This window comes from Aspergillus fijiensis (assembly GCF_003184825.1).
Source record: "Aspergillus fijiensis CBS 313.89 unplaced genomic scaffold BO72scaffold_33, whole genome shotgun sequence".
Taxonomy (NCBI): domain Eukaryota; kingdom Fungi; phylum Ascomycota; class Eurotiomycetes; order Eurotiales; family Aspergillaceae; genus Aspergillus; species Aspergillus fijiensis.
In genome coordinates, this window is record NW_024469009.1 from 146,086 (window position 1) to 171,973 (window position 25,888).

Here is a 25,888-nt window from a genome sequence, read left to right on the forward strand (position 1 = left end):
TTGGGTGTACCGCTGTAGAATATGTAAAACGTTCTTGTGAGGTAGTTGCAGCGGGGATGGGGACTAGCCAGCCTGTTGCTTGTCAGTCAGACTGTAGTATCTTCTACATGTCCTTACAGTAGTATAGATCCCATAGCTCTACAACGCTGCTACCGACCCATGGACCATCGCACCCCGACTTTCCCAATGGGTTATATCATGTCACGTGACTGAATCAATCACGTGTCTCTGTCCGTCTTTTCGTTCGGATGCCCAGCTTTTTTGGTGGCATCTGGCATTATCTCAGGGTTGTCCTTCTGTCCCGCCCATCCACCATCGTGGACCATCCACCCAGCCACACCACAGAGAATGGATCTATCCCACCAATCGTAGGCCCTTCGCATACATTGTTAGGTGTAAAATGCTTATTAACTTGCTGCAACTTGCACCAGCCCCAGGGACGTCACCCCCTTCTGCATAGGAATGACATTCGACACCATCTCTCAGGCCCGTCACACCCTCCTCCGCCATACAGCCGATCGCCATGAATCCTACCTCGTCGCCAAATCAGACCCCGCCCGCCACATCACCAAGTGCCGGGATCCTGTCTGTAAATATGAGGTGCGAATCGGGACCAAGAAAGGACAGCCTCGGGTGACGGTATACAACCCCCATACATGTCCCCCCTCCACCCACGACAATTGGAAGCAATCCCGATCATCCAAGCTGAAACCGGATTATGTGGCAGCCGACGAGGGGAGTCGGAAGTACGGCTATGTATCACCCGAATCGTGGCACTGTGGCCGAATACTGACGTCGAGTAGACATGGACGACGTCATTCGCAGTCGTCGAGTGATGAGGCTGATGGCTTGGATCGGAAGCGTCAGCGATCGCGCCTGGCCTGCACGCAGTGTCGGTCGCGGAGAGTCAAATGCGATGGGAATGTTCCATGCAGGATGTGTGCGAGCTCCGGCGTCGAGTGTGAGTATGTCCCAAGCACTCAGCCGGCAGATGCGCGGCGTGTAGCATCGGATGATGGGCAGGTAGCTGCACCACGAACGAGCGCGGTGCGCACCAGTAGCCCGTCAGCTCCTCACGGAATCTTGGAGCCCTGGAAGCAGCGGTTCGTGGGGCGGCAGTCCTCAGTCGCGTTTCCACTGTTTGTGGGGCTGGACGTGCAGGCTCCCAATCCCCCACGCTTGCATTCCTTCGCCTACAATCCGGGGGTCAGACGCGAGCCGGAAACCAGCGTCCGGTTTCAGGTTGCCGAGGTCATTGACTGGGTGGTGGCTAAGCGCCTGATCAATGTCTATGTGACCACCATTCACCCCTTATTCAACTTCCTGGACCACGAAAGGCTGCTTCAGCGGGCCGAGGAGCATTGGCACGGGAAGCCTCAGGGGTTGAGCTTCGAGGCAGTGATCTGCGGGGTCGTGGCATTGGGGTCGTTGTTCACTGGCGTCGAAGGAGCATTGACTCCAGAAAAAGAGCTGTGGGCCGTGCAGCACGCGAAAAGCATCCTCGAGGACTACGTCGTCGGCCGGTTCCCGACCATCGAGCACGTGGCCGCATACTTCCTGCGCACGTTGTACATGCGCACCACGAGCCGACCACATCTCTCGTGGCTCTGCAGCTGCACGATGATGCATCTAGTCGAGGCCACGGGGCTGCAGCACGGGCCTGACGGCTTCATGTTGGCGCCCGGCAAGGCCCCGCCGGACACGGCATCAAGACAGCCGTACAACCCCAGACGCACTGCGCAGGTAGCCGAATGTCTGCAAACGCTGATCGCCTGGGACTATGGGCGGTCCGTGATGAATCCCACGCTGCACGCCCGGCAGGAGGACTTCTCCGCCACCTTCAAGACCGACCTTTCCTCTCAACTCTGTACCTTGGTTCAGGCCGTAGCCGTGAGCACCCCGGGCCGAGAAGTCGGCGCAAACGCGGAGGATCAGGTATTCGCGCTAAGGAAGGTCGTCCGTATCGAAGTCGATCATGACTTCCTGGTGCTGGTGAAAGCCGATCTCATTTTCTGCTTATACCGCCGACTACGCCTGATCAATTTCCAACTGCGCTCACGGCAGATTGAGGAGATCGTCAGCGCGGGCACGGCCGCGCTCGCTCCAGCACAGAGACTGGTCTTTCTGGACCAGCCCTGGTGGAATGTCCTAGGCACCGTGTTCCAGTTCGTCTGCGTGCTGCTGGCGCTGGACACGCCGGACAGTCTCGCTGTGGTCCCGCGGGCGATGGAGACCCTGCAAAGCATTTCCGACCGACTCAATACACATTTATCTACAGAGGCGCTAGCCACTGTCCGGCAGCTCGTGCGCGCGTCTGTGAACAAGAAGCGCCAGGGCATCGACCACCTCGAGCGTTCGCTGGGCGAGGGCAGCCACAGCATGAGGGACGACACTACCATCCCCACTGCGCCAGAGGACATCTCGTTCTATCCTTTTGCGCAATCAGACGCGATTGACCTGGACTTCTTCCTGAATATGAGTTTCTAGCGGGAGGCTTCGCGAGTCGAGCGTAACTTGGCTCCATCATTGCTAGTGTAGACTTGTATCAACCCGCTTAGGGTTTAGGTATTGTCCAAGCCTTGCCTTATCAAAGAAACGTCTTCCTCTGTAGCGAGAATCTCACTGCACTCCCTGTGGGCTGGTAGGCAGCGGCAATGTGGTGCGACGCAATGATGTCATACATCCAGAGAACACGCGCGTAGGTGCGTGCACATGCCGGGCGACAACCGGGTATCTCCTCCGAGCGGTCCGCTTTCCGGGCACGTGGACACCCGCTGACACCGAAGCGCTTACAGACAGCCGTCGTGTAACTATAGCGTTCGATCCGTCCACACCTCATGCTCAGGCTAGGTGTTGTGCGACAGCATCCAAGCACACGTGTGCTTAACGCGGACCCTGACACCCAGCCAATCGGAACCGGGCCTTCCGAGTCGCCCTCGGTTGTTATCAATCAATCAGATAAAATCAGTCACCCACCAATCAATACCCTCGATGAAGTAGACTGACAGCTCCGACCGAGACAACCCCCTAAACCCCGAGACGACTTATATCCGAGATTAAATAACCGCCGCGCGCCCGCCTCGGAGCTACGACGCAGTCTGACATGCTACGCGACTTCTCTTTTCCTCCCCTCCCTTACACCCGATTAACAGGAAATGCAATCCCACCCCTCATCTCGGATCTCCAAATCCCCCCGGCAACCGAGCTCGGACAAGCCCAAACGCAGACGCAAGGCCCTCTCGTGCTACGCCTGCCGGCGCCGCAAACTCAAATGCGACCGCGGGGTCCCGGCCTGCGGGCGGTGTCGGAAAGGTGGCATCGCCGAGTCATGCTCCTACAATGAATTCCCCTTGCTGCCGGACGAGGAACGGTCCGTCTTGTTGCACAATAGTGCGTACACGTTGCACAGTCCCCCGCCGGCGCGGGCGCCGGTGCCGCAGAATCATTCTGTCCGAGGGCCGGGGCTGGAGCACCCGACGGTAGATCAGGCATCCCCCGAGACGAGGGTAATATCGCTAGCGGCGCCGCAGAACGCAGGGAGCTGGCAGTTACTCGGGGCGTCGTCGTCGGCGACGGGGATCAATGAGGAGCGCCCGTCGATCCGCAGTAACGTTGCCGATAACAACGGTAGTCATGATGATGGGATCGGGCCCCCGGGGTCTGGCGGGGACCGGTTGCGGGTGCAGACGACGATTCTGCGGGGCGAGAACTTCAAGACGCATTACTACGGGAGCACCAATCCGATTAGTTTGATTTCTCATGTGAGTATTCCTCTTTTACTCGTCACTGTGCAAGAAAGCTTGCTGATTCATGCTGGGGAAGTTCCCCGAGCTGCGATCGTTCATGAAGGAGACGATCATGCAGCGCACCTCCCTGCCCAGCCTGCAGCGGGAGTTGAAGGCGCTGCAGGTGAAATGGAAGGGCATGCGGACGGACCTGCTGCCGCAGCATGAATGGGAGCTCGTCGGGCTACTCCCGGACCCGGAGACCATGGACGCCCATGTGCACCTCTACTTCGACACCTTCGAGACCATCTACCGCATCCTGCACTACCCCAGCTTCATGCGGGAGTACGAGACGTTCCGCGAAGACAGCCGCGCCGCGCGGCCGGCGTTCGTCGTGACGCTGACGCTGGTGCTCGCGTGCGTGGGCTGTCTTGCGGCGCCGCCGGCCCAGCAGCAGCAACAACCCAAATACATCGGCGACAGCGCGATGGCGCGCGAGCGCGCGACGCTGTGGATCGAGGCGGCGGAGGCGTGGCTGCCCCGCCAGAGCCAGAAGCACATCTACCTGGCGATCTGGCAGATCCGGTGCCTGCTGCTGGTGGCGAAGATGGTGAACGTGGTGAAGAAGAAGCGCACGTGGACGGCGGCGGGCACGCTGGTGCGCGAGGCCATGTCGGCCGGCTTCCACCGCGACCCGACCATCCTGGGTGACCGCGTGTCGGTCTTCGACCTGGAGATGCGGCGGCGACTGTGGGCGACGACCCTGGAGCTGGAGCTGCAGATCTCGACGGACCGCGGCATGCCGTCCGCGGGCGCGGCGCTGACCTCGGACACCGCGCCGCCGCTGAACATCGATGACCAGGCGCTGGCGGTTGACGCGGCTGCGCTCCCGCCCTCCCAGCCGGCCGAGGTATACACGGCGTGCTCGTTCCTGCGGGTTGCAGCGTCTAGTTTCCCGCTCCGCACCGCCCTGAACTCCCTCGTCAACGACATTCACGCGCAGTCCGTGTACGAGGAGGTGCTCCGCAGCGAGGAGCGGATCACAGCCGCGCTGCACAGACTGCCCCCGTGGCCCGACGACGACGACACCCGCACCCCGGGCGCGTCAGGGCGAGGGCGTAACCCAGCCCTGCCCCGCGCGCTGCTGGACATCCAGCTCCGACACTTCCTCATCCTGCTCCATGCGCCCTTCGCACGCCAGGCGGACACCAACCCGCGCTACTCGCTCTCGCGGATGGTGTGCTTCAACGCCGCGTTCCGGCTCATCGACCAGCACCGCCAGCTCACCGAGGCGGGGAACCACCTCCTGCTGCTCCTACGCCACGACTACTTCAAGAGCGCGCTGGTGATCTGCCATAACATGTACATCGCTGCCAGCGTGCACGGTACGTCAGCCCCATCTTTCATCTGAAACGTCGAGGAGCAAACAGACTGATAAGGCAGGGAAGATAACATCCTCCTCCAATCCAACAGCACCACGCTGATCCACTACATCGAGGCGGTCCTGCATCTCCTCGAGGAGAAGACCACCCGCCTGGGCACCGGGTACACGCACTACTGGTACATCGCGGCGGCGGCGGCGTTTCTGCGGTCGCGGCTCCCCGACCCGGCGCACCCGGCGGTGCAGAAGGAGGAGGCGATCTACGAGGTGGTGCGGCAGTATCATCGGGTGCTGGCGCATCAGGAGGATCTGCGCAAGGCCAAGGAGCTTCTGTTCCCGATGCGGCTGGTTACGGTGAGTGGTCGCCTTCCCTTTCATTCTCCCAGAATAAGTGGAAGATGAAGGTTGTGTTGGCGAGTGTCCTGACGGTCGCATAGATGAACCCGCCCGACACCACCGCCCAGCTCCATCTACCCCCGGACTTAAGCGGAGCGTCTCTCCTCGACCCGGACTTATCCCGAGTGAGTTCGCACCTTTCCCCAACCCCTTTTTCGAAGAAAACATCAGAACATCCCAACTGATCAACACACAACAGCCAACCTTCAGCCAAGAAGACCTCTCCCTCGACGAATTCTTCTTCGGCAATCCCGCCGCATGGACATTCGACAACCTCTGGGCGATGGAATAATCGATCCATCCCTTCCATAGCTTATCCTTGTTGCATACTGATAAGACTCCGCCAACGACTTTTCCTTTTCGTTGGATTTTTTTGGTTTTGTGCCGGTGACAGATAGTAACACCAACCACAATCCCAATCCATGGGCGCCGGCTGATCTCCGAGATCCGGGATTTCCGGTTCGGGTCTAGTGGCCGTGGCTTATCACTGCCAACAATCCGAACCAGCAACCAGCCAGCCAAGCCGGCAGGCGAAAAAAAGAAAAAAAAAAAAAAAAAAAAAAAAAAAAAAAAAAAAAAAAAAAAAAAAAAGAAAAAGAGGGGGAGGGACCGAAGATACTTCATCCAGGGAAAAGCAAAAAAAAAAAAAAAAAAAAAAAAAAAAAAAAAAAAAAAGCGAAAAAGCAAACCCTGGAGTTCGGGATTCTTGCCTTGTCGGCAAAGTGATTTAATAGATCTCCGGCTTTTTGCTTTGTTCTTCGGTGGATTGGGTAAATGTTTCGAAGAGGGGCAGGCAGGCAGGCAGATGGGGGGGGTATATATGCATGCAGGATTGCAATCAATTTGGCTGAGAGTCATGTGAACAGATTCAAGGACGAAGGGTGGAGGGGGAAGGGGAGGGGAGGGGAGGGGAGGGGCAATTCGATTGCATAATGCCAAACGCGCGGAGCTATCGACTCTGTGAACTAGGTACGTAGTCCAGAGTTGTAGACTAGGCATAACCTAACCCTCAGGGTCCATCCACCTTCTAGAGCATCCAGTACCCGACGGGTGAACTCCACTCCACATTCTAGACAAGAATCAAGAAATTGAACACCCAAGCCCGGGTTTGGCACTGCTGCGCGGTCAGATAGGGAGGAAAAGGGCCAGAGGCCAGGAATCCCGACCGTTGATCCATGATACTCCCGACCCTCCCGCTGCAATCGCAATTTAGGCGACGCCATCCGCGTGGGCATCGCAATCTCGGTGATTGGGCACGCAGGAGTCAAAGGGAGCATGGAAAGGGGGATGGGGAGGGTAGGGGTAGGAGAAGGGGGGATTAAGCTCAGACCTCCGGTGCGTCTTTGCGCAGCAGTCAGACTACGTAGTAGACCTTAAGTCACTGTGTGAAGACTGAAGAACTAGCACGACACCGCACAGCACTAGCCGCCGTCGCATTGCGCACAACCAGAAACCACAGCAATGCAGGAAAAATAGACTCGTTCTAGATCGCCATCGACTCACACGAGCTTACTAGCTAGGTTTTGACGGAACCAGAGAAAACGTCCGTATGTGGCGTGCCGACTGTCGATAGTGTCCCTACGGAGGACGGAGTATAACTTAAAGGCTTGCTTGTTCCCCGCTGATAGAGTTTCGCAGGCCACAAGAGAAGAAAAAAAAATCACGCATCCAAGCAATGGACGCGATGCATTGACCATCGGGGAGGAAGGGAGGAGGGGCAATGGCAAGCCACCTGCCCACTCGAGTCATCACTTTCCTCCACTGCTTTTGCCCAAAGGAGCAGGTTGTGTCGCCGTCAGTCAAGTTGAAGCGATGCGAAGGATGGATGATGGCACACAGGGTAAAAAAAAAATAAACAAAGTTAACCAGCGTTGTGCGCGTGGCTTACATAACCCGTTGGTGCCACGCCGACGGTAAGCGGGAGGAAATGTGGCTTTTTTATTTTTATTTTTTTTTTGGCTTTTGCGACCGGAGTTGGCGGCGGAATATGGGAATTATGAATAAAATGTAATCGAAGGGTGGTTCATGCAGACAAACAGATAATACAGATCACAAAATATAGAAGAAGGGGAGGTTCACCGAATTATAAGCCACCAGCGGAGGGCTGCAGGCTGCGGGCTGCAGATTGCAGAAACCAAATCATCTCAAGCAGGGAAGTACGGTTGAGCGAGTGTCGATCTGCTGATCGGAAACTCTCATGCTGCAGGTAGCTTGCGAGCTGCACCAGACACGCTAATTCTTATCGGGGGGCCGATTCCGTTGGCCGGTCCGAGGATTGATTGACACCTCCCCCATCCCGAAGTTGATAATGCATCACCCTCACAGATCACACACACTATTGATTGAGAATGGTGGGATGGATTCTGCTTTCTGACGCCATCACTCAATCTAAGACTGTCATGGAATCGTCCTTGGTCCAGGCACAGGACGCAATTAGAAGAAATTACGCACCAGGATCGCGTCAATTGACCCAGTCGGTGGTGAATGGCGGTGACTCAGTGAGTCAGTGTCAATCTGGCCGCTGAAAATTGCCACTCTGATGACACCATCTAATAGAGGGGGAGGAAGAGAGGGAGGGAGGGGGGAAGGAGGGGCAGCAGCAAAGGGAACGTCAGCGCTACTGTGGTGGAGTCGTTGACTCTGGGCCAAAGACTCGTACACCTGGTGAGTTGTGAAGGTGATCGAGCTGTCGCGTCGATGCTCGAGACTTCCAGGTTTCAAAGCCACACACAGAGAGTGCTCCACCCGGCCCCAAAAATAAAAAAAATGAACACCGAATGCATTATGAATCGCTTATCTGACCCACGTGCCCGTGCACGGACATCTTTCCCTCTTCGAGTGTAAGGAACCTTATTCACTGGCTGGTGAGGTCTTTGCTATCAGTCTATCACACCCGGTGCCTGCCTGTGCCTGTGTGCCTGTATCGCATGGGCGTGAAACCACTCGCTGATTGGCAGTGGCCCTGGCCGTGCATTATCATTAACGTTTCATGATCCATTGTCACCGAGTGGTTCCTGAGCAATTTTGTCAGTTGGGCAGTGGCGGTCGAGGGGTTTGTCGGCCTGATGGCAGGGCTGGAACAGTCGGCCACTGATGGGCGGATCCACTTACTGATCCACCGGGGGAAGTTCTAGAGCCCTGGCAAGCAGACTTTTGCTCACCCCATGACCTACTCGCGCTTTTCTTATCGCAAGCTGGCTTTGCTTCCCCTGGCACCCTATATAGACTCTGAAGGTCCGGCAATCATGGAAAGGAAAAAAAAAGTGTCAACCAAGCAAGCAGCTCTACGTTTCCTTCCCCCTTCAGACCAACACCAATTCACCTTGACTCTCCCCGCCCTTTGGGTGACGGAGTAGTGCCTGCGTACATACCACCACTATCGAGTCTCTCGCCCACCACCAACCCACCCAATCCCAACCTACAATGTCCTACACCTCTTCCTTCCTCTTCACCAAACCGACCCCTCCTCCCCCTGTGCGCCCTCAGCGTCGCTCCCCCTTCGCGACCAAATCCTCGCTCCATCTCCACCTCTGCCTCGTTTCCGGCGAGAAGTATGAACACGAAAGCAGCGCCAAGCAGCCCGATCTGCGCCGGTGCCTCGGCCACGCCCGCGTCCATGAGAAGTCCATGGAGCTCGTCAAGCGGGACATCCAAGTTCACATCCGCTCCATGGGTAGCGACAGCGACGATGACCTCGACAACGACCTGCCCGTCCCGCCCCGGCGCTCCCGCCGCGGCTCCAAGCCCTCGTCCGCGGCTCCTGCCCCGATGAAGTCGGCCGCTGTCAAGTCGACCGCCGTGAAGACCCCGTCTATCAAATGGGCCCCGGAGCCCACTGAGAAGAAGAGCCTCCTCGACAAGGGCCGCCGGTGCATGGAGAAGATCTTCTCCCGCCGGAGTGGCAGTGTGCACTGGTCTCAATCTGGAGTGCCTGTTGTCGCCTGTTGAACTCAACCTACCTAATCTTCACTCGTTCTCGACCCCGTCTCATCGTCTTTGATCAACTCAATCAATCCCCAACCACCCATTACCGGTCTTCACCAGACCCAGGGAACCACGCCGTATCCGGTGTCTCTCCACCTCCGACTCCATCGGCAATCCGTCTGCTCCAATCCAGACCGACTCCTCCATAGGATCACTCATACGTCCCGTCCGTACAACAGCTACTGACGCGCTTTCATCCGATCGAAAGCTTTGAGCATCCTCATGGTCTCGGACAGACCACCTTCACCTCATCTATCTATCCTCTCGCTCGCTCACCCTTCCTCTCTCCTCATCATCCCTCTCCTCCTCCATAATGAAGCAGAGCTTCAAGATCACGGCCCAAAAGACTCTCTCCTCCTTTTGTATCCTATCTCCTTTGTTCCACTATCTCGGCGTCATCCATCCTGTTTAGCGTTCACTCCTGTTCTTAGAATATACCACCTAGAGCGTCCACGTCCTATAGATCATAGATCAGACCTTCCCCCTTGCCGTGCAAGGGACGAACCAATAATGAAGAATATACTTTCAAACACCACATTATTTCTCCTGCTGGTCATCAAAAACCCCAATCCCAAGCTCAATCATCGATCGCACCTAGATCCCCACTAAGCAGACCTATGCAAATTTACGAATACGAAGCCACAACGATTCTAGACCTTCTATAACATGATACCCATTAAATCAATCATCGCCCGAAATAGCCTCCCCGAAGCCACACATCCCACAAAAGGGGAAAGGGGAGAAGGGGGGGGAGGCTGGAACCCGCAACCGGGTCGATCGATCGGTCGGCCACGGGGCGGAGTCCATCCAGCCCCGGCAAACTGGCGAGGCCGGATCGCCGCGGGTAAATCCCACTTGCCAATCGGAGTCTCGTTCTTCCGGGCTTCTGGCCGCACGAGTGGGGCCACGGGGAGGGATTGCCCCTCGCTTGTGGTTGGTTATTCCGGCGGGCTTGGGATTATTGAGTCATTGTGGTTAGTTAACTAGTTGTCTGCAAGAAAGAGTATCCCTACTCCATACTATGCAGGTGCAATTCTTGGTTCTTTGGTTTATGGCTTCGAGACTACCGGTGAAGTCACGGATAGGCGCTGGACTTATTGAGGATGGCCCCGGTCCTGGGGTGCTCATGTGATAGTGCTGGAGAAGGTATACCTACTGAGGATTGAAATGTTCGACTAAGGTTACGTAGTCCGCACCCCTGCTCGGATCCATGATCAACGGACATGATGTGTACTGTGCCTGGGGCTGTGGATGAATGTGTGTGGGGTAAACGCTGCTGATCAATCATCAATGGTGTCATCCCAGCTGAAACAGATTGCCGGATCTGCAGGGTCGGATCTTTGACGATCCGGTGGGGGGAGGGGGTGCCGTTGGTTCGTGGTGGCTGTGATGGGATTTTTATAGAACACGGTTACCATAACGTTCGGCAAGGGGATAGCTGACGTGCTGGGGTTGCCACTGTGGGACGGTGGTTCTACTCAGCACTCACAGGGCAATGTTGTTGACGAAGTCCGCGTGACGTGAGATATATATAGTATGCGAGGGAATGTGGGGTAATGACTAAAAGAGTTTGGGTGCAAGTAGAGTCAAGTTACTTGGGCTCAGATGGAGATATCGACGGGGTATAACCACCGATCCACCGAGCTATAGTGACACAATGGCCACTCGAGTACAAGAATAAACTTTTTGGTCGGATCAAGGACGCGTTCAAGTCAGGGATAGTGAAGCCCGTCCCTGGAAGAGTTTGAGGACAAGTTGACTGGAGTGTCCCTTTTAGTCACGTTACATTTGAACGGCCTTTCGAAACTAGATACATAGATGATACTATCGCAGTTCTGGCATCTGCAACCGACTAGTTAACCAAATCAACTTGACTAATTGTGTGTAGTTAACGTTGTGTGATTACGAAGCCCTGTGAAAAGCATGTGGGCTAAAAATAGATCCTGTATGCATAATTTATCCGCCCCGAGCGGAAGGCAGAGGCAGAAAACGGCCGGCCGCCGGCTAGAACTTTTCTCCAGCACCCGGGCGCTTTCGCTTCCGGCAATCCAGGCGAATGATAACCGGCCGCTTCTACCCAGTTTCCCGCCTAGGACCCTTTACGGAACGCCGGCGGCCATCAGTGCATTGTGCAACCTGGGAAATGGTTCAAACAATCTCACTAAAATCTTACTGCAATTTCGCAGGCCAATGACGTTGACAGAGTACCTTATTTAGCCACAAGCGAGAGGCTGGGCATGGAATGGCTTTGTTGATGTTTCTTTCTCTTATGTACATTTCCGATGTGTTCGCTCTAGAAGACCTTGCTGATAGTAAGTTTCTGGTCACCACTGCTCGATATTACGGAATAAAGGATCACTGCTAAATGTCGCAAAGCATACTAAGTATAATATGACGATTGTTCTACAGCAGCAAGGGTGTACAAGTAGCCTTTTGTAACGCTGGACCTACTAGCTTAACTAGCATAGTGACCAAACTAAATTAGACCAGACTAGTACTAATAGTCACAACATCCGATCTTAAATATAGGATCGTGCCCACCTCGCGCGGAGGCTATGATCCATGTGCTTCAATTCTCCCTAAAGTTTCATCAGCAGGTGTTGTGTTGAGTGACAAGATCGACCTCTCCGATGCTGCATAACGTGTTTCGCATGTAGGTCCGAACCGTGCCGGAATCGCGTCCAGACTAACAGACTGCGCCCACTAGCATTGGCCTCGGCCTGACCGTCTACTCATTTTCCCCTCAACTGCAGCTCACCCATTCCAGCAAGGACACCTCAGGCCTGTCGCTCTTTTCCGTCGTCCTCAACACCATCTGCGCCACGGAACAGCTCCTCGTCGGTCTGATCTACATCAGCCTTCCCCATGGCGCAGACTTCTTCATCGAAAACCCCAAGTCCTGGGGCGACTGGCTGAACTTTTGCCAACTCGCCACTGTCTGGGTGCTTTTCGTTCTCCAGTAAGCAGTGCGACTGGTTGAATTTTCTCTAAGGCTTAATAGCCACTCCAGACTTTGACACACCAGAACTGACCCCCAAGATTTGGCATGTGTCTCTGGTATCCATCCCCGGGACTATCCCGCAGACGAAAGATCTACGCGGCAACTCTCTACGGCATCTTCCTCGCCATCTCCCTCGCACCAGGGGCGTTGCTCATCGTGTTGCTCTACCAAGACCCGGACGCCGATCTCACGCACGCGATCTTCAGCGGCTGCCATCTTCTGTACGTCAACCCGGCGGTGCCGTGGCTAGGTCTGGGGGCGTTTCTGTGTCAGGTGGTTGCCTTGATTCGCTCAGGGCCCCAGCACCCAAGTGGCATCAGTGTGCGGGGGCTGGGTGCTCAGGCGGCTGTGTTTCTGCTGCTCGCGGGGACCTGGCCATTTCGGGTCACCTGCCCACCTTTCCCAGAAGACTATTCGCTGTCTTGGCCGTTGGTCTATGCCTGGTTCCTGTGGGTGGGGTGGCCGGCGGTGGACAGTCTAATTTTCGCGGTCGGACAGGGGCTCTTGTTCTTGCTGGCGGCGCGGAGACGTGCTGTGGTCGGCACTTTGGAGGCGATCGCAGGGGAATCTGAGCCTTTGTTGGCGAGCAGGTAGTGAGGAAGTCTTTATGTGTCGAGGAAAGTACGATATGCAGGCCACCAGGCTGAGAAGGGTTCCACCAGATTTGCACCGGGTACCGCAATCTTGGGTCGGTTGTTCTTGGGCAAATCCACCCCTTCCCTGGCTGAATTAAGACAAACCTTGGATGCCAATAGGGTGAAGGAGACTTCTAGTAGAAGTTGCTCTTCGATTGTAGAATCCTTGATTGATATCCGTCTAGCTGTTTTCTTACCACTCCACCCCTCGCCCCCCTTCAATCCCGACCCTCGTTTTGGTCAGAAATGCCGTATCCTACCACAACTCCAGAAAAGCCCAAGTCATTTCTGCCACCCATACTCAGCGATCATATGTCACCAAATCTATATGGTGTATTTGTTTTCCATTGCAGATACAAGACAATCAACTTTACACACATGTACTGCTCGGGTAACACTCCGTGTCCCGGAGAATTCCCTACCTGCGCAGCCCTTCATAGGTCAGGAGCAAGGGATCGGCAACCCCGATCGGAATGCTGCATACCATAATAAACCACGGAAAGTCGGCTTGGTAGGGCGGGGAGTTTGTTTCCGCACGGTTTCTTGATCTCCCTAGAGCCAATGCGCGGCCCAAAAGTCCCCCTTGGTTTTGGTCTATGTGACACAAAGTATGAAGACCAAATTGCGATTTGCATACTTCCATTTACGGTCGACAAAACACAAACAAACCGCGAGGCTTCGCGTCGAAACCACTCCTAGTCTGATTGCTATAAATGCGCGCCGATTGCATGTGGCAAATTGAAGATCATCAATCTCATCGACGTCGACAACCGCCACCACCACCACCACCGCCACCACCACCACCACCACCACCACCAACACCGCCAAGATGAAGTTCGCCCTCTTCCTGTCCAGTGCCTTGGTTGCCATTGTTCCCGCTTTGGCTTACTCCTCGACCCAGGTTAGTGGACCTCCACCGGAAAATTGTTGCGACGAAGCTAACATCCATGCAGGCTGGACTCTTCGCCCAGGACCACTTCCTCGGACCTTACGTCCACAGCAATGGGGATGGATCTTGCATTACGACGTAGGAGCAGTCCTTTTTAATAGTTGTGGAGGTGGTGCTAACGTCAATGTGTATAGACCCGCAGGTGTTATCAATTCTGTTGAGCTGATTCCTGGCATGACATGCCAACTGTATCGGTACGGGTTCAACTGACGTCCAGGTTGGGCGATTCTCTTTGCTTTGACTTGATACTGACGCCTCGAATTCTACTACAGCGAGCCGAGCTGTGCTCAGGAGGCGATCCCGCTCAAGCGCGACAGCGCCTCGCTCAGATACGACATCGGGGCCCCGGCGCGGAGCGCCCGGTGCCTGAAATAGATCCTGGCCTAGACACCACAGTGGACTTTCGAGCTCGAAAAAAGTTCTCTGTACCGATAGCTTTCTGTTCTTGTAATAATTAAAATTCATCTTCTGTGCGAATCTCTTTATGGGTTTGTCTTGGCCTAGGCGTGACAGACCTATTTGATGATATAAGCGGATCCCTTGGGCTTTGTTCCTTGTTGAATATCTCCAAAGAGTGAAATTCCGAGTCCTTCGACGTCATTGCGGCTCCTAACATGATTCCGTCGGCTACCCGCATACACCGCACTTTGATCGGAGACAGTGATCCGATGCATGGATACACCCGCGATGATGATAGAAATAATAGTTCTATTAACCTATAGAACCTGTGCTCTGGGTATACTAGCTATAAAGGTGCCGAATTAAAATGGAACTATTCCCGAATACTTTGAACACGCCGGATTGTTTCCAGCTCTAACATACATGAGATCAAATCGGCTCCTCCAGGGGTCTACTAAAATAGACGCCTTTTGAGAAGAAGATATTGCTGCAACAGGATTTAAATCCAAAGGCTCCAGGACTCGATAAGGGCCCCAAGTCTTACTGTCACCCGCAGCCCAGCCGACGACGTTCTACCACTACGCCATCTGCGGCCTACACCCGTCGCGCCACGCGCGATGCAGTCTTCCGTAATGCAGCCGCTGTGTAACCCATGCGGGCCCCCGATAACACAGACACAAGCTAAGCCCTATACAAGCCAACCTTATAGTGGTCCAAGCTTAACATATTGTGTGACTCACTCGGCTGTTAGCGTCAGCCCCATCCGACCCCACGTGCAATCGTGCAGAATGTACACGCATCGCAACACCACTGAAAAGGATACAGCCCGCCGCCATTTTCCACCAACTCACCACCAAAGCACTGTCTCAACCATGAATCCACCCACACCAACAAAAGCCGGCCATCGCGCCCTCATTCTCCCCGAGCTCCTGACGGAGATAATCGCCTGGATCCACGCCGACACGCTCAACACCTGGCCCGTGACGCGCGCACCCCGACTCCGAGAATCCACCCCCACCCCCACCCCATCCACCGATGACTGCGACGACCAAGGCTCCGTCTCCGACATCCTCTGCGACGAGGACGCGGACGAGCCCGAAACCAGATACCACTACACGCGCACCGGCGCCCTGTACCGCTGCGCCCTCGTCAACCGCCCCTGGTCAGCCGTGACCCTCCCCATGCTCTGGCGCGACGACCTCGACTCATCGCACAGCAGCAACGACCTCCCCGACCGCCTGGTGCGGATCGCCGACCCCGCGCGCCGACAGATGTACGCTGCGATGGTGACGCGCGCCCGCCTCGTCACCGTCTCCGAGCCGGTCGCGCAGGGGTACGGCGCCGCACTGCGCGAGGTCGAGTTCCCGCGGCTGGAGTCTGTCACCTTGGTGTGTCCCGGGGCGGGAGGGGGTGAGTTGTCGTGCGTGCCGCCGGTGCGGGGCGGCCGGGTCAAGGTGCTGGAGATCGATCCGCGGTTCGAGTCGTGGCCGGATACGTACTGCGTGCGGCATGCGGAGTGGGAGGCGTTGTTTGGGGAGATTCCGGTGCGTTGCGTTACCCACGACTCGTGGGAAGGTTGATAGCCATGGCGGATGAGCTGACAAGGTGACCTTTGGGGCATGTAGACGATTTTCCCGAATGTCGAGAAGGTGGTGTTCAAGGACCGTGCGAGGGTGTTCCCGGGGGCGCTGGAGCGGTTTGCGGAGAGGTTGTCTGCTTTAAAGCGGTTGGATCGTCGACTTGTTATTGAGAATGAGGATATTTATAGTCCCGGGTAGAGGTGCATAGCGGGATGTGGGTTGTGCTGGGAGTGTGCGGAAGAGGGTGGGCGCAGGTAGGTTAGGGCTGGTTTTGAAGGTGTGTATACGTATGTACGGAGTACTGAACGGGTCAAGGCTCTGCCATTCTCCGGTGATTCATGATACCCAGGCTTTTCATTCTGCTTACCGTTTGCACTTTTTGATCCAGGGCCACAAAGCTGGACTGGCTTTACCGACTAATCTTACCTTCCTACTGAAAAACATTTTTGGATCCTGTTTCGAACTCTAATGTTGCCACATTCTCAATCAACATGTGTCAATCCCGACTGTATCTTGAAATGTTTCTCATTCCATCTTGTGCAAATAAACAACTCGTATAGCTTAGTATGTCACCCACCAGAAACATTTCGAGCTCGAGTAAGCAGATGTAGTACAATTGTCCAGCTACGTGACTCTTCCGGCTACTCAACATTGCAACCTGAGTATAACACCACAATACCAAACACATAAATAACACCAACGGGAGAAAAAGGGCCCACTCTCCATCCATCAGCGACAACTTTCACCGTCGATACCACATCCGGGTAACCTTCGTCCGCCGCATCTTCTTCTGCAACTGAAACACCCCGTAGAGGGTGGCCTCGGCCGTCGGCGGGCACCCGGGGATGTACACGTCCACGGGGACGAGGCGGTCGACCCCGCGCACGACGCTGTAGCTGTAGTGGTAGTAGCCGCCGCCGTTGGCGCAGCTGCCCATGCTGATCACCCAGCGGGGCTCGGCCATCTGGTCGTAGCACTGCCGCAGCGCGGGCGCCATCTTGTTGGTCACCGTGCCCGCCACGATCATCACGTCCGCCTGCCGCGGCGACGCCCGGAAGATGATCCCCAGCCGGTCCTGGTCGTAGCGCGGCATCGACACGTGCATCATCTCGAGGGCGCAGCAGGCGAGCCCGAAGCTGAGCGGCCAGAGAGAGCCCTGTCGCGCCCAGTTGACGATCTGGTCGAAGGTGGTGCTTGCGGAGGTCAGCCCTGAGATCCTAAGGGAGGTAGGGTGGTTGCGTACAGAACGTGCTCGGCTAGGTTCATGGGTCGTTTTTCGGTTGAGAGAGAGGTGGATGGTGAAGGGGTGCTGTTTTCTGTATGGTTCGAGTGGTGGAAAGACTTGACTGAGTAGAATGCGCGAGGGGGAAGCGGTAGGCGAGTTGGGTGCGCGCGCGACTGAAGGCATGGGGATGCCACTTCTGAATGCCAAACGAGGGAGGTCAGCTGCAATCCATAACGGTTTCGAGATCGGCCTACCATAATTGATCACCCGTGCAGAGCTTATGCGTAACAGATGCATGTTGTGGGGATAACGGAGGGACGTTTTCACTAAGGACTGTATAATATCTGCTGCTGGGTTTATGGAACTGGCAAGTAGGAGGGGATGGTGTAGTATACAATCTGATGTGGGTTTTCCGACTAGCATGTGGGATTTCCCGACTAGAATTCCGCAAGTAGTAAGGTCTTCCCGCCGGGCCCCACTTGGGCTTTTTCACTTGCCTCCAGCCGTCTTTGTCTTCCTCTTTCCGCTCTTTCTTTTTTTTCCCCCTCATGCACTTCTGCTCCTGCTACTATGCCCTCGACGGTATCCCAGGTTCCAGTCAATCACAAGTTTCAAACAGTTTCGACATGCGACCCACAGACTACAGTGGCTTGTAGTGTATGTCACAAAGTATTCACCACTAAGAGCCACCTCCGACGACATGAAGCCAGCCGTAAGCCACTCCACCCTTGCATTAGTCCTCCGGCAAATCTGAACCCTAGCTAGATGCGCCGGTGACCAAGCTCACTTGCAACCACTGTGGTGGTGCCTATCGGAGAAGGTATTAATAACCCTAGATCCACTGGGGTCCATTCGTCTAACTTTACTCTACACCCAGGGACGTTCTACGTCGCCATCTCAGAACATGCAAGCACAATGCTGGCGACCAGAACCCTTCTGATCCCGGCAAGGCGGGAAGAAAGCGAACGGCCTGCAATTCCTGCGCTACAGCTCGATCATTCTGCGACGGGGACTGCCCGTGCGAGGCCTGCCTGCAAAGGGGCCTGGAATGCTCATTCACTCGTCCGCATAGCCTTTCCCGAAAATCCATCTCTCCCAACGAGCCTCCAGGCCAGCAGTCGCCGGCGAGCCTTGCTACATCAAGTCCAGCGGCTCCCATCTCTCAGTCTGTCAAACTGTCCATACCGTTCCTCTTGCACTACACTGATGTCGAGAACGAATCACGATACGAGAGTCTCCGACTGCTGTCTCAGTGCAACCCCGCAGACTCGCGATCCGCATGCTGTGCGGTGAACCATCAATCCCACCACCCCCACATCGTCACAGAATCCTGGGAAAGCCTGTTCAAATCATTCATCAACACTGCTACTTTGGATCCCTCCTGCAGCATACACCCTGCTCCCGGGGACCGGTTTGACTTGGGAGAGCTCGAACACACGTCGTCCGAGATTTTATCTCTGTTGCAAAATGGTCAGTGTCTTCCACCAGATCACTTGGTGGATTTCGACAGCGCGAAACAGCTCTTCACGCCGCTGAACATCGCCAGATTTCTTGAAGCGTTTTTCGACAACGCCTTCCACAATCACTTCATCAACCCCGCAACCTTTCGATTGGGCGAAGCATCGACGCTTCTTATCCTGACCATGGTGCTCCTCGGAGCGGTGTACACCTCCCCTTACAATGGCAGTGATCTAGAAACGTACTCAAGCGTAACCGAGCACCTGATATTCAGCGGCCCGTCTTTCCAGCACTTAATGAATCCAGGCCTCAACGCCCTGAACGACCCCAGGACTCTGGAAACCCTCCAAGCCACGATGCTCGTTGTGACGCTGCAGGCGTACAAGCAGAATCCGGACAGCATTCGGCGAATGCGCCTGCAGCGCTTACCGGCGCTCTTCACCGCCATCCGCATGCTGAACCTGAACCGGATCGCGAATGACTGCGTTCCCCGCATCTCTGGCCGGGACGCGTATCTGCTCCGAGAGGGGCTGGTTCGGTCCGTGGCTTCTGACCCCTCTACAGAGTGCATCCCAAACTGACTAAGCTGCATCAGGGTCATGGCCGGCATCTACCTTCTGGACTGCTACTGCGTGATCTTCTTCCGCTACCCAGCCCAGCTCCGGCTCGAGGAGGTACTCTTCGCGATCCCCGAGCGGGACGACCTGTTCCACGCCCGCGATACCCCCGAATTCGAGCAGCTCGTCGGCATCCCCAGCGAGCCGTCACGTGCGCCCCTCCGGGTCCGATCCGTCCTGCGCGCCCTGATGCGGGCCGAAGGTCGCGCTCCGCACCGTGACGCCTACCTCCCTAGCACGGTCTTTGGATCGTTCCTCGTTCTGTCGGGTGAGTGGGACCGGCCCGACCCCGTAAGCTTCGCCCCTCGCGTGATTGACTAACTTCACAAAATACGGCAGCACTCCAATGTGTCCTGTTCGATCTGCTGGCCCTGCACGCCCTCACGGACGAACCCGGGATCTTCGATGCGGTCGACCGGGGCCTGGACCGATGGAAGGCCCACTGGGATGACCTGGGCCGCGGCGCGTCGGATTCACCCAGTACGGAACGGGCCGGGTTCATCATCCATGCGGTTGAGTACTGGTGGGTGGCCAAGGTTCTTGTCAAGCATCCCTCCGCGGCCGCCTTGCCGGAAGACAATAACAACAACGACGACGACGACGACAGCCACCACCACCACCATCACGATAGCTTTCGTCGTCTGGTGGATCGACTGACGACGAGGCACTACTAGTAGCCCTCACTCGAAGTGGCAGAATCCTGTTGCAGTCTCCGGCCTCGGATTGGTCCCAGCTCACCGCCCCGTGCAGATACCTGAGGTAGTCCTGCAGCAAGAAAACCTAGGAAGGACGAAGGATGAAGCTGTTCGTTCACTGATCGCGAGGGGTAGATGAAGATTTCGAAATAATGGATCAAGGCGAGGTTACCTTATTCATACTTCTGCGAAGAACATAAGGAGGTATCAGAGGAAGGAGTGGCTACCAGGAAGTAAGGTACTGTAAGTTACTAGGTTGGAGCCTCAGAAGAAGAGGTGCTATTCCACTCAACCGACCGATTCGGTCGCTTTGAACAATGGGTGGATTTCAGCGGGATGGAAGGAGAACAGGCAAGGTAGTACCCTCGTAGTTACCTATCTAGGGCCAGAGATGGTTAATGTACAGTACCCAAGCAGCTTGCCCCTCAAGGAAAATACCCACATTCCACCCGGCTCGCTGGTCTTGGTAGCTCGGCTCGGACCGTACTTAGCTAGCTACTGTAGCTACTGTACACTGTGCGTGCGCATGGGTAGAGTAACCGTGGGACTGGACATTTTGGGTGTGCTGCCTGGTCTTCGTGGCTTTGTGCAACCATTCTTGGGGTTGTGTGAGGATGGATGGCCTCAACAAGGTCTCAGCGTGGGGAGGTGTTTCTAGACGTCATCGGTGAAGCGATGGCTGGGGACCAGCAACTTGGACTTGCGAGGATGGAGAGGTGCATCGATGGTGGAGGCAGATACCGGTTCAACGCAAGAAGTGAAGTTGATTGAAGGACGATGGAAGGCGATGCATAGAGGGGAGGCCAGCCCAAAACAACCAGACAGCATCAAATGCGAGTCCGTCCATGAACGGCAGGATAGTTCACTCCCCTTGACCGCCGATGACTGCCCTCCTGAGTCTGGTTCACACTGCGAGTAGTTCTGCGGGCGACCGTGCGAAGATAGCATGGAGAACGCAGAGCAGGTGCTTCGACGGGGGAAGATCCCCCCCAACGCGCAGGGAGAATTGGAAGAGACGCCGTCAAGTGCGAGGTACTCCGTACGCCGTCTGAGGAGGAGAAGGCAGACAGTTGAACGGTTCATGACAATTCAGGGTACCATACACCGACCGGTGGAGGCGATGGCATGACACTGGCTGTCTATGGGAGGTGGAAGTCAGAACATGACTTTCCAACAGATGTGAAGGCTGGCTAAACTGTTTCACTTCCCGATCTTGCAGCACACAAACAGACGTGTTCCGTCGATGCAACTCTCCCGCTGGGAGGCAAATCCGCCAATTTGTCGTGCTGACGCACGACAAATTCATTATAGAGCTCTAATTGCGATCAGTGTTGTTCCAGAGACCACGCCAACCACATTGATGCCATCACTCTTCACTTACGCTTGTCGCAAGCAATCAGTTGTCATTCAAGAGTGCCTTTCTGAAAGCCTCAGCAGCTTCTGCATCATTCTTGGAGCGCAAGAGTCTCTTCTGCGCTTCCAAGATTGACCGGTCTCCGAGCAACCATACAAACCAGCCTACAAGCTTGATGGTGACGTCGCGGCCCACCCTTTTGGTTTCGTCCAAATATGTAGAAATGGTATTGATGTTTGCGTTGAAATTCGCCATTTTGGGGAGTGGTTGTCAGCGCCCAACAGAAAGAATAGGATATGGGAATCGACTTGTTTTCCTTCTCCACATTGCTGATGCTGATGACTAGGGAATGTTTATGTCTGTTTATATGCATTTTGTCACATTCGTTCTCTTCTTCTGTAGCTGCGCAAGGCAGAGTAGAGACCACGCAAGACCCGAATAGAAGGGGGAGGCTGCATTGACCTCGTTTGCAGGCCGGAGCAAAGAGGCGCGATGTCTGAGGGGTTGGCGTCGCGTTTTGCTCTCTACTTGCGGCGTTCGTCTGACTCACGCAGCTGCTCCAGAGGCGCCACTTTGGAGCATCCGCTGTACATAGTAGTGACAGTCAGGGAAATATCAATCTTGGCAGGTGGATGTCAACAACACATCAATGCTATCCGTGCCCATCCGCCCATCTATCGGCAGTCTTCACCACATCTGACAGACAACATAGCATAATAAACTCAATATGCTCTCCGGTATCTTCTCACCAGAGTCGCCGCTATTGTGGAGATCACAGAGCGGGAAAAGTGAGGGCCTGGATGCAGTTCTTTGTTCAGGAGGCCGGCGGCCGCGAGGGTACAAACGGTAGAGACGGGAGGGGTACACCAAGGGACCGCTCATCCCCACGGTTGATGGCATAAGGGAGACAGACTCCCCTCCCATCCTTCCCTTTGCCTGTAATCATGTTCCCATGCTTGGGGTAGTTTTCTGGGGCCGCTCCACTGTGTCGATGAGTACATCGCTATGTCGGAGCGGAGAACGTGTGGAGGACCGGGACAGGTTCACCGGCTTTTTGTCCCGCTTTCCGGCAAGGGAACCAACCAGCTCCACACATGACTTTCAGGTCTTGGGAGTGTAAAGCGCTGCAATGGTAGCTGCAATGGTAGTATAAATATCACCAGAGTAAATAATAATTTATCGTAAAGAAATAGAGCTCTGCGTGTCAGCTCTCCCCAACCCTCGCTCTGTCTCCCGACATAGGGCACAAAACGTCTAGGTGCATTCTACCGGCACTTCGAAAGAGAGATGGAGTAGTTAGAGTCAACACGAGGCTTCGCTAAATCAAGGAGCGAGGAGAGCGGAATCCCTCAGAGGTCAGGCCGTCGTCTGCCTCTGTATCAACACTCTCTTCGACTTCATCATCCTCTGGGCTCCCGAAAGGCCTATGATAATCCTCATGAGCCTCAGGAACCTCGGGAGCCTCGTAAGGCTCCAGGCTAATCTTCTCTTCTCTCAGAAAGACATTCGAGAACAGATCCGTCGGCCCCCCCGGAAGTGCCAACAGAAAAAGTTCCTCCAGATGATGTTCTGCAATATGTCTCAGCAGCTTCTCCACCGAGGACCACTGGGAATCGGCGCAAGGAATACCACAGAAGGGGCATTCGTTCAAGAATGAAGGCAGAAGCTTCGTAGGGTGGGCATCGGCGTCCTTGAGATGGTTGAGCCAAGCGTCAATGGAGCCGAACGTGTGTGGACACAGCGCCCACATGCAAATATACGGCCGCAGGTCGTCTATCAGGTGGCGTCTCCACTTCGATTGACTAAGATCGCGGAGAAATCGGTGCTCACAGTAAGGACACCGAATGAAGTGCTTACCAGCTAGCATCCCGGGGATCGGAGGAAACTCAATGGTGCGAGTGAAGTCGAGCGTCGCGGGCGGAAGGTGGCTTGATTGACGCGTAATGACTCTGCGACGCCTCCATATGAGGTTGCTGATCTGCACCCGGAGCCTGGGGTCGGCCCGTGGGTATCGAGCCTCACAGGCTGCGTGAAGGAACCACATGAGCTGGACGCGGTTGTCTTCCGGGAGACGCAAATTGGCGGCCCTCTGGTATGACCCGGCAAGGCGTTCCTGCAGCATGTCGTTGAAGCGCTTTGAGCGGCCGCGAGCGCGTAACACGTCCCGGAACCGATCAAAATGGGCGTAGAGCCTGTTCCAGACCGAGTCAGTAAGCTCCTGAACCAAAGACTGCCTTATAAACTTCAAGTCCTAACGCAGTTGGTCCCATTCACGTCGCGACCACGGACTATGAAAGTAGCGCGCCAACTCATTGTCAGCCAGCCAATCCCACTCCCCCACAAAGCCCCGTAAATCCGCTTGAAAGTGCCGCAAGCGTTCTAGTCGATGGCTTTTGTTTGGAGGAGCGCACTCCAGGCATAGTTCCTCGACGACCTCCTCTAAGGCCTCCATCTGCACACACATTAAAGTCTGCACGTTGTTCAACCAGTCTTGTAATGACTTCATTGATATACATTTGCGTGGACACGAGGTGTTGTTTTGAGTGACACTGACCTTCCAATGGTCTAGACATGCAGTCCCTCTACGAGCTTCACACCTCATTTGTATAGGGCGAGGCTTGCTTGCTCATTCTGCGGTTCCTTGGAAACGGACACCCAGTCCCAAGCTTTCTAAACAACGGAGGGAGAGCGGGAGCGAAAAGTGCCTATCTTATCACAATCCAACACTGGGCATTTTCTCGGTGTTACTGTGCTGTCTATAGGAGGCATAGATAGTAGGGAATCGGACGCCAATGACAACAGGCAGGGTGCCTCCACAACCCTGCTAAGCCCTGAAGCCATGCACACCAGCATGCGGTGCATTTACGAGGCAAGGGAGGCTAGAGTGAAGAGAGGAAATTCCGTGTCCTACCCACAACGAAGAATCTTCAGACAGAACTGCCAGGGCTAAATAATGGATAACAGGCGAAATTTCCGGTTCCAGCAAGCGGGATGGGAGGGTTGATTACCGCAGAGTCCTAGGAGCCCCGCAGTGAGCCCTCAGCCTGGCTACCCACCTGGGACTGCCAGGTGGCCATCCAGGGCCGGGGCCGGGGTGCACCCTTACACATTCTCAGACTCCCAATTAAGCCTCCAGCTATCATCTGCGAACGGCCACCCGCCCAGCTGAATGCCCAGTCGCGAGGTAGAGCGAATCTCCTCCGCATTCCGCTTGAGCTCGCTCACATCCCAATTGGCCCACAAGTACTTGCCCTGCAAAAACTGCGCCTCGGAGCTGGCCAGCCAGACGTAGAAGCTCGCAGGTAGATCCACTGTAGGCGGAAGAGAATTACCAAGTCAGCTGGCCGTCCTTTCTTCTTGAGCCGGAGTTTCTCATCTTGTGGTCGACAAAGAGAAAAAAAAGAAAACAAAACAAAAGGGGAAAAGAAAGAAAAAGCAGGAACATACCATTATCCTCGAATCCGAGTGCCTCGATGCCCCCAGCCTCGCGGTTCATCGCCGTGTCCACGACCCCGGGCTGCACATGATACACGCGCAACTCCGGATTCTCGAACCCGACCGCATCCCACAACCGGAACACCGCCATCTTGGCGACGCTGTACGGGGCCAACCCGGGCCCGAAGTTCACGTGGGCCGCGCTGGAGGAGGTCTCGATGATGACGGCGCCGGGCGCTGCGCAGCGTAAGAACGCCTGCGCCACCCACCACGCGCCGTGTAGGTTCTGTTGGATGGCGTCTAGGGCCTGTTCGCCGGGGGCATCGGCCACAGGCACCATGGGGCCGATCATCCCCGCGTTGCTCACCAGGACATGGATCTGCCCTCCGGGTCTGAGAAACTGGCTGAAGGCGGCGTCGACCTCGCTCTGGCGGGTGACGTCCGTGGGGGCTGTGAAGACCTCGACAGCCGGAAATTCCCGCTGGATCGAGGCCTTGGTGTCCAGCAAAGGCAGCTCACGGCGGCCGAGGAGAGCGATGCGGGCGGCGCCGGCTTGAGCAAAGCGGCGGGCGGTCTCGGCACCGATGCCGGTGCCTCCGCCGGTGATGAGAATGGTTTTCCCGTGCGCGGAAAGTTCGGGGCGCGAGGGGGAGATCTCCGGGTAGGCTTTGTCGTGCCACACGGCGGTTGGGGAGGGGAAGGGTGCCATTGTAGATCGCTATTTTCGTTCTTGTCGAACCAAAAGAAAGACGAGGGGTAGCGGGAAGACCGATGGCAAGTACTGCACGTTGATGCTGATCCCTAATCATAGAACTACTAAATGCTGACAACCCAGTCTTTATGTTTCTTTCACTTCGGGTGCGTTTGTTAGGCATGGCTACAAAATCGACAGTATTGACAAAATTGCCTCCCCGAGATAAGAAACGAAGTGTCTCATCTAACTTCATCACGAGTATCGCGTCTTAATTCGGTAGCCTCAGGACTCCGCAATCGAATAGAGGGCATCTTATCGGGTTGGAGGGTGAAGCATACAGAGATTTTCCGCCTTGGCGCC

At 55.5% G+C, this 25,888-nt stretch overlaps 10 protein-coding genes across 10 annotated transcripts; 6 read left to right on the forward strand and 4 right to left on the reverse strand.

The window, feature by feature from the left end:
* Nucleotides 1–110: 110 nt before the first annotated feature.
* On the forward strand, nucleotides 111–2,537 carry BO72DRAFT_155619 (putative C6 transcription factor). The gene has a single exon (XM_040939266.1). It carries the CDS (start codon nucleotides 463–465, stop codon nucleotides 2,485–2,487), a length of 2,025 nt encoding a protein of 674 aa, XP_040799904.1. The 5' UTR covers nucleotides 111–462; the 3' UTR covers nucleotides 2,488–2,537.
* A 572-nt stretch (nucleotides 2,538–3,109) lies between these two features.
* BO72DRAFT_432052 (uncharacterized protein) lies at nucleotides 3,110–6,035 on the forward strand. Its single transcript, XM_040943159.1, has 4 exons — nucleotides 3,110–3,761; nucleotides 3,823–5,110; nucleotides 5,174–5,454; nucleotides 5,633–6,035. Exons 1-4 carry the CDS (start codon nucleotides 3,156–3,158, stop codon nucleotides 5,792–5,794), a joined length of 2,337 nt encoding a protein of 778 aa, XP_040799905.1. The 5' UTR covers nucleotides 3,110–3,155; the 3' UTR covers nucleotides 5,795–6,035.
* Nucleotides 6,036–6,783: 748 nt separating this feature from the next.
* BO72DRAFT_449346 (uncharacterized protein) lies at nucleotides 6,784–7,533 on the reverse strand. The gene has a single exon (XM_040945002.1). It carries the CDS (start codon nucleotides 7,197–7,199, stop codon nucleotides 7,002–7,004), a length of 198 nt encoding a protein of 65 aa, XP_040799906.1. The 5' UTR covers nucleotides 7,200–7,533; the 3' UTR covers nucleotides 6,784–7,001.
* Nucleotides 7,534–8,476: 943 nt separating this feature from the next.
* BO72DRAFT_155652 (uncharacterized protein) lies at nucleotides 8,477–9,579 on the forward strand. Its single transcript, XM_040939267.1, has one exon. It carries the CDS (start codon nucleotides 8,926–8,928, stop codon nucleotides 9,448–9,450), a length of 525 nt encoding a protein of 174 aa, XP_040799907.1. The 5' UTR covers nucleotides 8,477–8,925; the 3' UTR covers nucleotides 9,451–9,579.
* A 2,383-nt stretch (nucleotides 9,580–11,962) lies between these two features.
* On the forward strand, nucleotides 11,963–13,225 carry BO72DRAFT_155743 (PQ-loop repeat-containing protein). The gene is made up of 3 exons (XM_040939268.1): nucleotides 11,963–12,139; nucleotides 12,194–12,445; nucleotides 12,526–13,225. The coding sequence occupies exons 1-3, from the start codon at nucleotides 12,117–12,119 to the stop codon at nucleotides 13,079–13,081; spliced, it is 831 nt and encodes a 276-aa protein (XP_040799908.1). The 5' UTR covers nucleotides 11,963–12,116; the 3' UTR covers nucleotides 13,082–13,225.
* A 2,079-nt stretch (nucleotides 13,226–15,304) lies between these two features.
* Nucleotides 15,305–16,555, forward strand: BO72DRAFT_449349 (uncharacterized protein). The gene is made up of 2 exons (XM_040945003.1): nucleotides 15,305–16,014; nucleotides 16,096–16,555. The coding sequence occupies exons 1-2, from the start codon at nucleotides 15,343–15,345 to the stop codon at nucleotides 16,246–16,248; spliced, it is 825 nt and encodes a 274-aa protein (XP_040799909.1). The 5' UTR covers nucleotides 15,305–15,342; the 3' UTR covers nucleotides 16,249–16,555.
* Nucleotides 16,556–16,792: 237 nt separating this feature from the next.
* BO72DRAFT_497626 (NuoB/complex I 20 kDa subunit family protein) lies at nucleotides 16,793–17,316 on the reverse strand (the record flags this gene model as incomplete). Its single annotated transcript, XM_040948709.1, has 2 exons — nucleotides 16,793–17,243; nucleotides 17,294–17,316. 2 exons carry the CDS (start codon nucleotides 17,314–17,316, stop codon nucleotides 16,793–16,795), a joined length of 474 nt encoding a protein of 157 aa, XP_040799910.1.
* Nucleotides 17,317–17,975: 659 nt separating this feature from the next.
* BO72DRAFT_497627 (Zn(II)2Cys6 transcription factor) lies at nucleotides 17,976–20,024 on the forward strand (the record flags this gene model as incomplete). The annotated part of the gene is made up of 5 exons (XM_040948710.1): nucleotides 17,976–17,987; nucleotides 18,037–18,095; nucleotides 18,153–19,271; nucleotides 19,329–19,618; nucleotides 19,690–20,024. The coding sequence occupies 5 exons, from the start codon at nucleotides 17,976–17,978 to the stop codon at nucleotides 20,022–20,024; spliced, it is 1,815 nt and encodes a 604-aa protein (XP_040799911.1).
* Nucleotides 20,025–22,717: 2,693 nt separating this feature from the next.
* BO72DRAFT_497628 (uncharacterized protein) lies at nucleotides 22,718–23,905 on the reverse strand (the record flags this gene model as incomplete). The annotated part of the gene is made up of 2 exons (XM_040948711.1): nucleotides 22,718–23,591; nucleotides 23,685–23,905. The coding sequence occupies 2 exons, from the start codon at nucleotides 23,903–23,905 to the stop codon at nucleotides 22,718–22,720; spliced, it is 1,095 nt and encodes a 364-aa protein (XP_040799912.1).
* Nucleotides 23,906–24,487: 582 nt separating this feature from the next.
* BO72DRAFT_512716 (SDR family oxidoreductase) lies at nucleotides 24,488–25,748 on the reverse strand. The gene is made up of 2 exons (XM_040949446.1): nucleotides 24,847–25,748; nucleotides 24,488–24,710 (listed from the first exon to the last, which is right to left on the reverse strand). The coding sequence occupies exons 1-2, from the start codon at nucleotides 25,541–25,543 to the stop codon at nucleotides 24,502–24,504; spliced, it is 906 nt and encodes a 301-aa protein (XP_040799913.1). The 5' UTR covers nucleotides 25,544–25,748; the 3' UTR covers nucleotides 24,488–24,501.
* Nucleotides 25,749–25,888: the final 140 nt, after the last annotated feature.